General features: G+C 44.3%; 1 protein-coding gene across 2 annotated transcripts in view; it reads right to left on the bottom strand.

Moving 5' to 3' along the window:
* Positions 1 to 8,022, bottom strand: part of TTLL11 (tubulin tyrosine ligase like 11) — a 36,149-nt gene extending 28,127 nt beyond the window's left edge. The window contains exons 1-3 of one of the 2 annotated variants that reach the window (XM_019008430.2): positions 7,597 to 8,022; positions 2,188 to 2,284; positions 717 to 850 (exon numbers count right to left, since the gene is read on the bottom strand). In XM_019008430.2, coding sequence (XP_018863975.1) covers positions 717 to 850; positions 2,188 to 2,284; positions 7,597 to 8,001 — 636 coding nt within the window. In that variant the 5' untranslated portion in view covers positions 8,002 to 8,022. The remainder of the gene's footprint in view (positions 1 to 716; positions 851 to 2,187; positions 2,285 to 7,596) is intronic. The other variant, XM_015644707.3, reaches the window with a different exon arrangement.
* Positions 8,023 to 15,031: the final 7,009 nt, after the last annotated feature.

Genomic DNA, 15,031 nt, shown 5'->3' with positions numbered 1-15,031 from the left:
ATGGTCACTAGCTAAAAAGTTGCACCCAGTACAAGAGTCTGTTAAATCCCAGATCTTTCTTCTCTCCTATTTCCAAGCAGAGCATACTCTAGGATGCAAGGACACCCTGGCTGAGTCAGACAGGGTTAAACAAACACATATAACATTTTAAAATATTTGTAATAACAGAATCAAACATCAACACACAGCATCACTCATTTAATAAAAAAATTAAAAAGCTGAAAAATACTTGCATTTTATTATATTCTGAATATTTAAACAAAACAGCAGTTTGACATGAGATGATGTGAGTGTATTTAACAATGCATACAATAAAATGCTCTTCAGAAGGGTTTGGGTACAACAGGCCAAGTGGACTAACAGGATTTCAGTGACAGTGAATGTGGTGAAGCACCACACTCTCCCTACACTGTACTGGAACCTCCTCAGGCCAGCAGAACATGAAGGGAAAGGGCTGATGCTTCAACCAGGTTCAATTTTCAAACACCTCTCCTGGCACAGCAGAGAAATAGATTTGTTTTGAAGTTTTTTTCCAGATCATAACAAACAAAACATCCAGACATCCAGACCATAATTGATCCCAGGCAAACTGGAAAAGATGTCATCCACAGTCCCCAGGTGTGATTTTAAATAATCTGCTAGGTATAGATGACCAAAGAATGACATGGATACAATATCCAACAAGTTACAGTAATCTGAGAGTAAAAGTTATGTACCTCAGCCACAAAGAGGGGCAGTTCTTCCGGCAGAATCCAGGAGCGAGGGTAGAAGTTGTATTCCAGAGGAAACAGATCTTGCATTGTTCTCATGGCCCGACTCAGGGTAATTTTCCGAACTGTCTCCATCATGCCTGGGAGGAGAACAAAGTGACAAAAACCCCACACTGAAGTCTCACCCTAACAGTAAATGTATCATTTCAGAGTATCATTGCTCATCCTGCTGGCAAGGCACTCTGGTCATGGCTATCAATAAAGTTGAACATCTTCTGAGATTTAAAATCTGACACAAAAATTGTGCCGTTCCTCTACCATATTTACTATTGTATGTGTTTCTGTATAATATTAGAAAAAAAATAATTCTCAAAAAATACAGCTCAGAATAAAACATAAATATGACTCAAATACAAACTGCCTTTGCCATAATCCAAATGTTATTTTTCTAATCTATCACACCAGGGATAGGTACAAATGTAACTTAAATATAACAAACCACTTTGTGTTTACTTTGCAGTTATTTAGGTGTCTGCATCACAAAGAACTGGTTATTTTGTGAACAGCCAAACAAACATTTGCTGAAGTCTTATGTCCAATGGGAACATGACTAAAAAGCTATTTTTATGGAAAAGTTTCTGGTAAAACCCTGCATCAAGTTAGCACAACATTCCTGGAAATCAGGAATGGCTCTAATTTGATTCCTGTGCAGCTACTTGTTCACCAGGTAGAAGCCAAAATACAGACAGGTAACATTAATCTAACACTGATTTAAACCATCAGAAAACAACATTATCCTACACCTGAATGGGAACTTCCCTCAGGCAGGAGAAAGTCAGGGTAAATAAAGCCTGGAGTTCGATATCTGAGGTTCTTATGCTCACAGCACACTAACAGCAGCCATAAATCTGAAGTAAAGGGCTTAGATAAGTCAATACCTAAGCTCTTAGCTCTTATTTAGAGAGATCTCAACAGGGATTAAATGAGAAAAAAGGAGCTTAAAAAAGTAGAAGAGTCATCATAAGATGAGGACTGACATGAACTCTTCAATATTAAAAAATCCATTTAAGGAATTCTGCTTCGAGCTTCTCCCCGAGATAAGCCAGAGTACGAAACAAAACAGATTCTTTCCACTTTGAATCAAAACCAAATCCAAAGATACAGCACTGTTATCAGTGCCAGATAACAGACAGTAATTGCATACTTCACTTAAATTATAGCCTAACACTCTTCTTTTTCCTAACTTCACGTGTATGAAGTATTCTTCTCAACAAAACCATTTTCTCTCCAAATGTCAGTTCAAAAATTGTTCAAGACACCCACTCTGATATCCTCACCCCCTCAGCAAACGCAGTAATATGCCAAAAATACTATCAGCTGATTAGGCAGATAATTCACATTAAAAACCAGTAAAATACAGAACTAGGTCAAATAATCCTATTTTTAAAGCATTTGTTTAAACTAGAAAGTGAAGTACCTGGAAACTTGTTGACTTGCCCTGAGAAGATGTTGTTATCATGAAATGACACCCCGTGCCAATAAATGTCACACGGCAAGCGGCGGCCAAACGGAAACTGCAAAAGAGAGCAGACAAGTTTTGAGCAACCTGGGAATACCTACTCATTCCTGTCTTCTTTAAACACTCATCTTAAGCATGAACCACTCGAGAACAGTCCTGACTATCAGAAGAAAACAAGCTCTGGATATTGGTTGAAAAACAGAATATTTGGATCAGCTCAAAGACTTTAAAGTAAACAAACCAAGAGAGTTTTTAGAAACCAAACCCAAATAACTGAGGCTTGGGCTGTGCTGAGAACCTCCAAGCTTCTGAGCAGTCAAGTTATAAATGTAAAGTGGACATTCAAAGCAAGATATTTAAGTGCAATAACTGTAATATTCATTTTTATATATCCAATTATAATTATTAATTTCTATAGTATTAATTCCTTTCTGCTACTAATAGCCTGTAATTAAAATAAAAGCTTGCAATTTAACTAATCATTTGTTGAGCATATATATTCCCACTATCAAGAACTAAGTCAATTATTTCAACAATATTAAATATTCCAGATTCTCTTCCCATTCACACAAGATTTCACCATAAATTGGAATTATAAATAATTTGTTAAATAAAATAAATAATTATTATAAATAGTTTGTTTACTATTATCAAAAACATCACCTTTTTTAACCAGGCTGAAGAGCTCAGAAGCAGCACTGCCAATTACTGAGAGCAAGTTTCTAACAGCAGTAAAGTTGTTTATAAAAAACCCAGTTGGTTTTGTGTGAAGAAGGTGGTCTTCTTTTTCATGCTTATTCTCTCTGACAAAGCCCCATTTATCAATCCCAAAACCCCATTTTATCTGCAGCTCCATGAAGATGCCATTTAACTACCATATGGAATACAGTCACAGGAATAGCTTCTATTACTAGGCTACATCTTTTTCAAATAAATCTGCTATATTTAGCATTTTAGGACAAATCTGCATTAAATATCTACCACTCTCATCACCCAGTGCCATTTACTTATTGAAAAAACCACAGTATTTTGCAGAAACTTCTTGTTCTTTACTTGAAATGCAATTTCTTATTTTAAAACATTTCTTTATGCAGTGGATCATTTTTCTTCGAGCATGACAGAAAAAAGAATTGCATAAACCTTTTGAGCGCATTACTTTATTTGCTACTTTAATTAAAATTTCAGTTTCCTCAGTAAATAGTCTTGAAAAATTAATTTAAAATGCTAATTGAGCTATGCAGCCTTTCTGTTTCCTTACTCACAGGGATGAGAAACCCAATTTAACAAGAGCCAGTGGATTCTGCACTTATTTCATTACTATTCAGCCCGCAAAATCTGTTTTTGTACAAGTGAAAATTAATTCTGTTGGGCTCTGAAAGACAATCAGTGGCCTTAACCTCTCTCCACAGGTATATCCAGAATACAGATGCAGCATTCGGTCTCAGAGTGCCCTTCCCACTACAACCTGAACAATTTATTTATTTATTAAATGAAATTGAAATGAAAGGAACAAAATTTGCATTTATATAACACCTTTCATCTACAGAGGATATCAAAGCTCTCTACAAACACTGCACAGAAATCCTTTCACAACAGATGAGGAGTGAGCAGCTCTGGACAGGACGATGGAAGCACTGCATCCCCTTGTCAGTAATTTGGGACAGCACAGCAAGGGCCCTGATCCTGAGAAATCAAGACTATCTGGACTTATCCAACAATGGGATCAAACTCACCTGAATGAGCTGGGCAGGATTCTGTAACCTCTGCACTACACTTTATATAAGAGTGGTGTTTGGAGAGGAGCCAACAAGTTTGATTATCTGGCACCTCTGGCAGTGCCAAGCAGATATAAATTAATCTTACTGTGGTGGGAGAGGCCTTTGCACCACATTACCAGGTCCTGGTGTGGGGCAGTGGTTAAAAAAGAAACATGGTTGGAGCCATCCTTTTTTAAAATCTCATAAATCTTTTTTAGTCAGATTTGGGAAACATTTGTCAGAAAAAAATAAACAAGGAGCCATAAAGAGAATAGAGTTGTTTCCACAGCTTTGACACGATTAATAATCCATCATAGTCAAATCTGACTGACAGGTCATTTCTACCTTTGGATTAGAAGCCAATAATTTAAATTGTCTCACAGGTCACATCAGTCTGTTCCATCATGTTTAATGACAAGTTAAATGACTCGTCTTCCACTCAGCTTTTCCCAGCATAAAACCTGAAACTCTCCCCACGCCTCGGTGCAGCTCCGGAACAGCGAGACAAATGAAACGCTTGACGCTGGGATATTTGATGCCTGGGACATCTGCTTCTTCCATTTTCCTGGTAATTGAAAGCTTGCTGGAGAAATAATTTATTAAGTGATGAATAAACTCGGGATGCAAGCTCAATTTGTGAGCATTATTTCATTTGGCATATCATGTTCATTTAAAGAATCTGACACGCTGGATCAGATGGTCCAGCCTAGCGCCGGAATTGGCACACACATTCAAACTCTGCTTCTTAAAAGGTCCACCCACACAGGCCTATCAAACCTGAGTGTTTCATTTACTCAAAATTCCCACAGATGGAAAAAAAAAAAATACACTTGGGGTTTTATTCTGTCTTTTGCTTCTGATAACAGAATCTCAGTGATCAGTTTGCTGTCTTGCACTTCTTCACCTCTTCCCCATAGATCAATACCACAGGATATTTCACCAATATTGGCAATATTTAGAGTATTCTCCCTTTTTTTGTGCATCTTATAATGACATTTACCATATGTCAATGCACTAATGAATAATAAAATAATAAAGAATGGATATGTGACACTGTAAGAATGCTATACACTAGACAGAAAAAGTTATGGATCCAAAGTGCCTACTTGAAAAAGTACATTATGCTGTCTCCTCCCAACAAAATATTCAGCCAACACATCCAGCAGGAAAAACAAGAGAAATTAAACAAAAGCAAGAATAGGAAAATGTAAAAGAAGTAGAGAGGGAAAAGGATCAAAAGTATTATAGAAGGGATAACAGTAGAATAGCAGTCCCTGACACATCAGTATTTTAAATACATGCATTTCATTACTACTTCCAGGATTTTTTTGCAGTATTTTCCTGGATCCTGGAAGCAACACCCGTGTTCCCTCTGCTGGTCCTGCTGTAACACTGCAACCGGCTCCAAGGCTCTGGTCATCCCTGACAGTGGTCTGAACAAATATTTTACTGCTATTTCTCTAAATGTCTAAAAGGGACATCTTTCAGAATTACATGTAGCTTCAATAAAGAGTTTTCCTTGGATTTATCTTCCCAATTTTTTTTTTCTCTTCAAATCTTGACCAGATCTTATTAACCTATTTATAATATCCAGCAATACATGACAGTGACTTGTTTACAGGGAATGAGTTATCAGCCACACAGATGGTGCAGTCAAGCATCACAAAATTCCGTATTAGGCCTCTTCTTTACTAAGAGACAAAGTGGCCAGAGGAGGAAGCAACAAACTAAATGAAAAACATTGACCCAAGAAAGAGATGGAGGAGAGAGGATATTGAGGGAGACAGGGAACAAAGAGAGATGAAGTAAAGGCAGCAGCAATTGCTGTTGGGGGATGCAAAGCAGGAAGGAAAAAGCTGATTAATGCAGCACAGAGATTCATGAGAGGAACAAGAGCTTGTGAAACAAGTCAATTAGTAGGAAAGACTATCAAGTGCAAGGCAAATGCAAAACAGTGAAGTCTCAGGAAACTAAAAAGACAAAATTAACTACTAAGTGTGGCTCATTCCCAGCACAATCTGCAAGGCTAGCTGCTATCAGTGATCCAGAAACCCTCTCTGGAATGGCTCCCCGAGCTCAGAACATAAAACTTAACAGTAAAAACAAAGAAATTAAGTGTGAAATGTCCCTGCTCTGCATGTCACTGCATAAAACATGGAGCAAGGCTGCTGACAGACACCCCACAGGTGCACTGAGGGCCAAGAGAGGTAAATGTAGCAGGTTTGAATTTCAAGGCTCTGGAATGTTGTATTTTGCTGTACAAGCAGGAGTTGAGAACTGGGGCACTGGTGCAAAGAGGTTTTGAAATCCTGCCACTGGATTTAAATAACAACAATCTTGAAATAAAATTTTATGAAGTCGGAGAAGGAGAAAGTTATTACTCTTCCTGAATGGAGCATACATATCCTTGTGGGATTAGGTATTCAGGACATTATGAATAAACATAGGCAACATTTACGGCCACTCAGTCCTCCAGAAAATTTGCAGTATTTCACTCTGAGGTTAGCAACAGCACAGAATATAGTGGCTACTCCAAGTGTGTACAGATTTTGTTTAAAAAGCATCAGGTGCACAAAAATATCATCTTGGAAGTGGGAATCCAAAAGGCAGCTGTGTAAAGTGGAGTAGCTGTAGGTCAGAGATCACACAACTCTGTCCTAGCTCTGCACGTGAGAAACAGTTCATCTTCAGGTTTTATTCCTCCTTTTCCCTCCAAATTCCCCCTAAGAAATGGACTACAAGTACCCTTTTTCTTACACAAGTTCCTTACAAAGCTCCTAGAAGCCATCTCAACTTCTATAAAACCATTTATAAAGCTGTTAGTGAAAGGAAATCTTTACAACTGGAGAATAATTTACCATCTATAGTAAGATATATCTAAGAAATCTCTCCAGGATTTAAATAAGGAGCTGCAAAGCATGAGTTCTGTGCCAGCTCCCCTATTGTCCTGATTCCAGTTCAGCACATACTGGCACTCGCTGAAATCCTCACAAAGCAATGAGAAAACACATGACTCGAGCAGCAGGAGAAAAAAATAGCTTTTGCTGCTCTACATAAAGTAAATTAGCAGGCTAAAGCCCGTTATGTGCGCGTTATCAGCTGGCTTAACTCTGCAGCATTCATACACCGTGCTCTCTGACACGCCTTGGCGACCAGGGCAGCGGCTCTGCCGGGCCACAACTTCCCGACCGTGGTCCCGAGTTGGGCCCGCGTACCCAAACCCTGAGGGAAGGGAGGGAAGAAATGCAAATCCACACAACAGTCAAACGCTTCCCCGTGGGAGCAGGTTTCTTTCTTGCCCTTTCCGTGATCAGTTTAACCTCGGAAACGCAATACCCGATTACCCCTGTTCTGGTTTGCGTAACTGGCCGTGGCAGTCGTGATCATGAATCAAATCACGGAGCCGGCATCTGGTCAGAAATAGTCCCAGGGTCGGGGGAGCACAGCGGGTGCAGCGGCCCTTAAAGAGGCCCGGGAGGAGGAGGATAATGGAGGAAGGCTTTGCCAGAGGCAGACCCGAGGCAAGGGAGGGGAGTCTGGGCAGGACCGGCGCTAGGCCGGAGCAGGGATGGGGACGCGGCCCCGCAGGGTCCCGCTGGCGAGCGCTCACCTCCTTCCAGCGGAGCTGCCGCAGGCTGATTTTCAGGGCCTCCAGAGAGGTCTTGGCCTTGGAGCTGTCCACAGTGACCCCGGGCCCCCGGGCGCTCTTGCCCCCGCTGCGGCGGCCCGGGGCCCGCCGGGCGCTGCCCCGCACGGCCCGGCCGGCCGAGCCCTGTGCGCCGGCCCTGCACCGGCCCCGCTCCCGTTCCCGCTCCCGGCCGGGCACTGCGGACAGCCTCCCTTCCCCCGAGGGCGCCGCGGCGGGCGGGCCGTCCTGCGGAGCCTCAGCGGGCAGGGCCGGGGACCCCGGGGGCTCCTCCGCCTCGCGAGCCGGGTCTATCTCCGCCGGTTCCAGCCCGGCCGGCTCCATTCCCTCTGTCCCCATCTCCGCCGGTTCTATCCCTGCTGACCCCATCCCCACCGTCCCGAGCCCGGCCGGCTCTATCCCCTCCGTCCCCATCACTACCGGTTCTATCCCCTCTGTCCCCGTCCCCGCCGTCTCCAGCCCGGCCGGTTCCAGCCCGGCCGGCTCCATTGCCTCCGTCCCCATCCCCCCCGGTTCCATCCCCTCTGTCCCCGTCCCCTCCCGTTCTGTCCCCGCCGGTTCTATCCCCTCCATCCCCGTCCCCACCGGTTCTATCCCCTCTGTCCCTGTCCCCAGCCCGGCCGGCTCCATCCCGCCCCCGCTCCCCGCCCGTTGCCATGGCAGCGGCGCGGCCGGTGACCCGCTGGCCCCGCCCCGCCACCGTGAGGCGCTGAGGCCGCCCCCGCCATTTTGGGATCGGGCAGAGGCCCCGCCCCGCGCAGTCCGAAATGGCCTCCGGAGCGGGGCGGGGCCGCCATGTTGGAAGCGGGCGAGGCCCCTCCCGCCATGGCGGCCCCGCCTCAGGCCGGGTTGTGGGGCGGGCGCGGTGCCCGCCGTGCCCTTCGCCACCGAACAGCACCGAACAGCACCGAACAGCACCGAACAGCACCGAACAGCACCGAACAGCCCGGCCGGCCCAGACGCTCGGTCCGCTCCTCACCCGTCGACAAAAAGGTTTTCATGTGGAACGGGGCTCTCGCCGCCGTTACAAAGCGCTGCCTCTCACAAAAGGTGCTCCCGTGTGAGAGGTTCAGCTGCATCGATGCTGGGAGAGCCCCGTGTGCGGATTTTAAACACTCTTAGGCACAACAGGAAAATATAAAAGCGGCTTTTACACTGTCACTAATGGAATGAATAACCTTAAAAGCAGCTCCGTGATCAACCCGAGCAAGCTGGAAGGTTCCCTGCCTATGGCAGGGGGTTGGAACTATGTCATATTTAACGTCCCTTCCCACCCAAAGCATTCCAGAACTCTGACTCTGTGGTACATGAGTCCCTCCCGATATAGTTATGAGACAGTGAAGTGGAGAACACGTCAGTAAAGCGGCTTTGGAGCAAACCCCAGCTTTGTGGGATTCGGGGAGTGTGGGCAGGCGGTGGCGCTGCGCCCTGGGAAATCCGGCCTGGATGCGAGGAATTCGGCACTTCGGGGAAAAAACAGGAATAATCAGGGTTCTGTGTGAAGCAGCGATCACCAGAGTCGTGATCTGGAACAGGACTAAAACAGGATATCAGCAGAAATTCAACTACAGAAAAATTTTGAAAAATGCAGGAAAAGCTGGCACTGCCAGTTAGCTGCAAGATAAAATAATAAGGTCGTATCAAGACCCTTATTTTTTCTGTGCCTCACCAGTCTTCCATCATTTACCCTTGCAGGCAGTGAACTAATTAATTAGAGTTGTGTCTTGCAACGTGAAGTGACCAGGAAGGCTGAGGTCAGGTAGCTCGCTCTCGAGTGCTCTCATGTTGCTATTAAAAGATCTACATTATATTTTTATAGCTGTGACAGTGTTTAATTAAAAACTTGGGAGCGTTTCCATATTCCAGCAGGAGGTCAGAGGGGCTGGTAATGTTGGCAGGATGAGCTGTCTGGGTGGTGTCTTTTCCATGTCCATCACTGAAGGCACATCCTTGGCTTCACCACCACCACCAGATCACAGAAAGGTTTGGATTGGGAGGGACCTTAAAGATGATCTTGTTCCAAACCTCTTCCATGGGCAGGTGCAAACCAGGGAAAAAAAATTAATGTTTTGCTTATGTTCAACATTGGCATAAAAAATCAGTCTTAAGAAAAGCAGTTCAGAGACGTTGGAGTGTGATTTCAAGTGGTGACCTGACTATCTCTTATTTTACTGCCAGGCTCCCAGATGAATATTTTTAACACAGAGATTTATCCTCACCAATTTCAGCGGTGCTGAAAGAAAACCAGGGAAAGAGTTAAGATGGGTCAAAGCATTAAGATGCATTGGAGCATGGGAAATACCAAACAAAATGATTGCAAAGGGGAAATACTTTTATATCTAATTATCATATATCCACATTTCTTACAGGCTAATAACAGACTAGTTGTTCCTCTACCAGAGAAGCTGTAATAGATCCAATACCTGGTTTGCCTGTGTTGTGTGGATAAAACCTTCATTTCCTGTTGGGATAAATAGAGATGGGCTGCAGTGTGCAGCGTGGGGTCAGACTGCACGTGGCATTCAGGTACAGCAAGGAGGAGAGTAAAGTATAGGTTGGGCAGTAACGAGGCACAGGGTAATACAGAAGGAGAGCATATCCTGATTAATACAGCAAGCTGGATCTAGCAGCAGGAGAGAAATGGGAAACTTAAGATCATCTGTCTCCTGTGAGGAGAGGGGAAGTTTAGTTACGGGGCACTCTTAAACACAAGGCTGTTTCCTGAGACCCTTGCTCAGAGGAGTTGTTGATAAAAACAGACTGTTACTATCTTGTGATAATAAGTGAACAAAAATGTGGATTCCATCCAGGAGAACTGTAATATCCCTATGCTCTCATTAATTAAATTCAGGATATCAAAGATAACAGAGGTACTGGTCTAATTTTATGGGAGTGGGGAAGGATCCTGTTTGATTGTACAGCATTTTACCCATCTCTCAAGTCTAACGACTTCACTCTCATTTACCCAAAATCATCACTTACCTGACGAATTGTGTGTGCACAGGTAAGTGCCAGATCCAAGGAGGAATCCAGGAATAAAGCAGTTTACAGATGCAGCAAAGTGAGCAGTTTTCCATCATGACACCATGCTGATCCCAGCAGCTCACGCTGAGGGACTGTACTGCCAGCCTGTGGTATATGGAATTCATGAGCTGGGCATGTCAACATGTCAAGCTTATGAGGTTAACAAGTAACATTTTTCTTTACTGATATATTTTCCTTCTTCTAGTAAGCATTTTTGTTTCCAATTTGGGATCAACATTTTTAGCTTTTATGTAGCATCATAAGGACAATAACTGTATTCATTTCTATACTTTTCTTTTTTAAAGGTAGCCAAGACAAGAAAAACAAAGTAGCATGTAATTTGCAAAAAGAACATACCCTCTTTTTAAAATGTAATATAAAACTGGCCTCTTGTCAGTGGCAAATTTGCAGAAATACTTCAGTGTACCCTTTTGAAAAAGAATACATTCCTCAATCTATTGTTAAAAAAAAAAAAGTTACTCATGAAGAACTATTCATCTGTGTCCGAAGTTAACAGTTCCTTTTGCAACGATGGTGAGTATCTCCTGTCAGTTGCTCTTTCACAAATCCATGAGAAAGCAATGCTCTATAAAATGAAAAGTCAGAAGAAAACAAATCCAGCAAATGGACTCCACTTGGAAAACGTCCATGGTGGAGTTATGCTTCAGCCTGCATTTAAATCCATACACATCACCCCGTGCTGCCCATGTTTATGTTCAACCACAGAAGATTTGTGGTTGACCTACATATGCAAACAAAACATTTGCTGCATATTTAGGGTGGGGGGATTTGCATGATAGAAGATGATGAAAATATGCATAATTGTAGATGACATTTTTCATTGCCAAGTCCTGCTGCACAGCCCTTTGGAGCTGGCCATGCATGAAAGAGGTTTGCAGTCCTGACGGGCAGATTGCCTGGCCGCGCTGCGGAGCTGAACCGCCGAGACATTGAGCTTCTGTTTCTTCTTGAGCAACACAAATCTGCTATAATCATCTCACCAAGCAGCCCCTGTGCTCGCAGAGGACACCTATGACACTTGCTGAGGGGGCTGAAACCATGAGTTAGTTCCACATGTCACCTCCGAGTTCACCTCATGTGGCAGCTCAAGAGACTCAAAGGTTTTGTTTAGGAGTTTTCTCGGTATTCTTAAAATCCCCAATGCATTGGGGAGTAACATCACATAACTTACTCAACAGCAGCTGGTTTATCTGTTCTTGCCCCCACATTTCATCCCACAGCAGCTTTTCTAGGAAGTCTCCTGGTGTGTTAGTACCCTGGAGGCTTTGCTCTAAAAATTCCACCAGCACAAGTAAATATTAATAATGTTGATAAAGTGGCATGACAAACCCAGATCCCCTGAGACAGTAAGCATGCACAGACCTCTCAGCTTTTATGTGTGCTATGGAAGTGCTCTCCTGTAACAGGTTTTGTCTGCCATTACTGGATGTCTGTCTGATTGCTCTTCCTATGTCACATCTTATTTATCATTCAAAATCTCTGCAACACTGCTGTGCAGAAATAAGTGCTTATAAAGGTTAGCAGGAAGGAGGAAAATTCCATGGCATGAAGGCCAGCTCTCCTCCTCTATCCATGAAGGTGAGTTTGGAAAAATCTGACAGGATCAGACAGGAGCAAAAGCTCCCGTCCCTACAAGCCAACCAAGGAACCAATTAAACACCCTGCCTATAACACCCACCACCCAATTTACACCACACTCAAGGTCTCTTCAAAAGATGAACTTATGTAAGAAGAGAGACTTCCATGCAGAGTCCTGGGGAAGCAGAAATGTGCACCCATGTGAGAGAAAGAGAAGGAAGGAAATCTTGGGAGCTTGTGCCTGAGAAAGAAAGCTGATACAAACCTGGTCCCTGCAGAAACACTTGCAGCTCCGAGCCAAGAAGCTGTCTTGGGGCTTCACTCCTACTGTGTTCAGAGAAATGGGACTTTCTGAGTGCTTTGCACATCAAAGGAATAACTCGTTCAGTACCTCCATGTGATGCAAACACCCACCATGAGGTTTGGCCAACTGTTCAGTGCTACTCAGGGTTTGTTTATACTAAATCCGTGACGATGTCCTGTGTAAATGCTTCATTCCACATATTTGCCCAGTTTCATTGTCCAGAAGAAAAGGCATACAGCTTTCTTACTTCCAGTGGAGTCAAAGAATTTTCTTTGCCCAACAAACAAGCTAGAAAATTAACAGCTTTTTAGGTTTAGCAGCCTTCAAACTCAATTCTTGAACACAGATCCAAACCATTAACCTCAGGAGATTTAAGCCCTATGAAAAGTTCACAGAAGTTCATGAACAGGGAGTATTAAACATCTCCATTCAATTGTGATCTAACAGAAACTGGCACTGCAAGCTTTATTAAATAACAGTTGCTTTCTTTTTCTCAGGATTCCCATGAGATATTTCTTTCCTCCTACCCAGAGGATTTTATAATCTGCGGGATACTGGAAAGCACCAGAATGGAATTAAAAAGACCATTCTTGTTATTTCATCCTGTTCTTTCTATCAGATTTAAAATTTTAACTCTCACAAGTGAAGTCCATATGCACCCACATATATAGGAATGCTCTTGTGGCAATGAGAGGGTAATGAGGAGAAGCTTTGAGCAGCTCAGCACGATGGCAGGTTCCTGCATGCCTCAGCTGAAATGCAGTATTGCAGAATCAATGTAGACACTCACCAGTAGTGGCTGTGTTAGGTTTTTCCCCATATGAGTTGAGCTTTGCTGGCGTTAGCATCAAAGGAAGTATGAGCATAGCCTGACTGGGTGGCATCTCCTCCTCCTTGGGCTTAGGAGAACCAAAGACCTGAATGTTGCTCAGTCAGTCCAAGGACATTTGCACACAAAATCTATGTTATTTATTCATGTCAACAGATATTTTTTTTAATCGTGATAGGTACAAGGTAAGAAAAGTGCCATGGAATGTTCTAAGTACACACAAACCATCAGCACAGACCACACAAAAAATCACCAACAAAGAACTAAACCGATGTATCTGCAGGCGAGATGTGTATCTAGAGGAGTATCTTGGACAGAAACCAACTGACAAAACCCATATTGAGTTATGCTGTATAAAAGCAGGATTAGCATAAAGTTGTGAATATTTAAATGAGAAGGTAATGCAGTGCTATAGATTGGAAGGAAAGAAGTCTGTCTGGAAAGAGAAAAACTTCACAAAGACAGAAGGCTGACCACAGAACCCTCCCCAGAAAGAGCTGCTAATACCTCAAAATACTTGAACATGTAGGGTCATAGTCTGTGAACCAATATTAATTCCTTGGGCTTTTTCTCCCTCTCTTAATTATAAGTTTCTGGATTCTTGGCTCTTGCCCATCTCCCACTGACTTACAAGGACTCAAAATGCCAAGAAGCTCAGGGTGATCACACTCCTGAGATGGATACTGGGAACTGTGCACTGTCTGCCTGTGGCCAAAGTTTTCTTTTTGGCTAATGCATAAGCCAAATAAAAGGGGGTGTCAAAAAACTTTCAAACATCTGGCTGGGAGTTACTTTTATGACTCAAAAATTAATTTGGGGGAACTCAGATGAGGTCCATTGGCACTCGTGTAACCCTCCACCCTTTGGATTTTACACAATTCACATTTCTGATCACTCCTGTAAATGGAGTGTGGCTGTACCAACAGTCAGAGGACAAACCTTGGGCCTTGCCATCGCAGCTGTGCACATCTCATCCCTCACCTGTGCTGGTGCTCACTGAGGAATGTCGTGCTCAGGTGTGCCAGGTGTGCCAGACTGGCATCCGTGAGGGCTCACCTGGCCCTGGCAGTGCCTTGTCACCAAGACTAAGCTGGAAGGAAAGAACACCATGAGCACATGGGGTGCCACAAATCCTGAGAGTATTCTGGTGACACAGTGGGCATCGACTGCGTTCCAGGATTCTGAGAGACGGCACGTGCTAATTTCTATCAGAGCTGTAAGTCACACTGACATGAGACACACATAGTGTATCCACTCATTCAGGACAGCCCTTGGAGATATTTGCACGGATTGATGAGATCTCCTCTCAGTCTTCTCCAGACTAACCAGGCCCAGCTCCCGCAGCGTCCCCCCCACAAGCGAGATGCTCCAGGCCCCTCATCATCTTCTGTCCGTCCAGCGGAGCATCCCTCACGCCCCGGCCGGTGCCGGCGGTGGCTCCGCGGCGGGGCCGGGGCGGGGCGGCCGGGCAGGGCCGGGCGGCTCCCACCGCCCCCCGCATCACATGAGGGAACTTCGGGCCAATGGCGCCGCGGCGGGGCCGGGGCCCCGCTCGCTCCCGCGGACGCTCATTCAAAACGCGGCCGGGCTCGGGTGCCCGCAGCCCTGCACGGCGCCGGGGGCTCCGCGGGGCGGGCGCTGCC

Source organism: Parus major, chromosome 17, assembly GCF_001522545.3.
Source record: "Parus major isolate Abel chromosome 17, Parus_major1.1, whole genome shotgun sequence".
In the NCBI taxonomy this organism is placed as follows: domain Eukaryota; kingdom Metazoa; phylum Chordata; class Aves; order Passeriformes; family Paridae; genus Parus; species Parus major.
The sequence above is the reverse complement of the archived record's forward strand: the minus strand, read 5'-3'. Positions and strand labels throughout refer to the sequence as shown.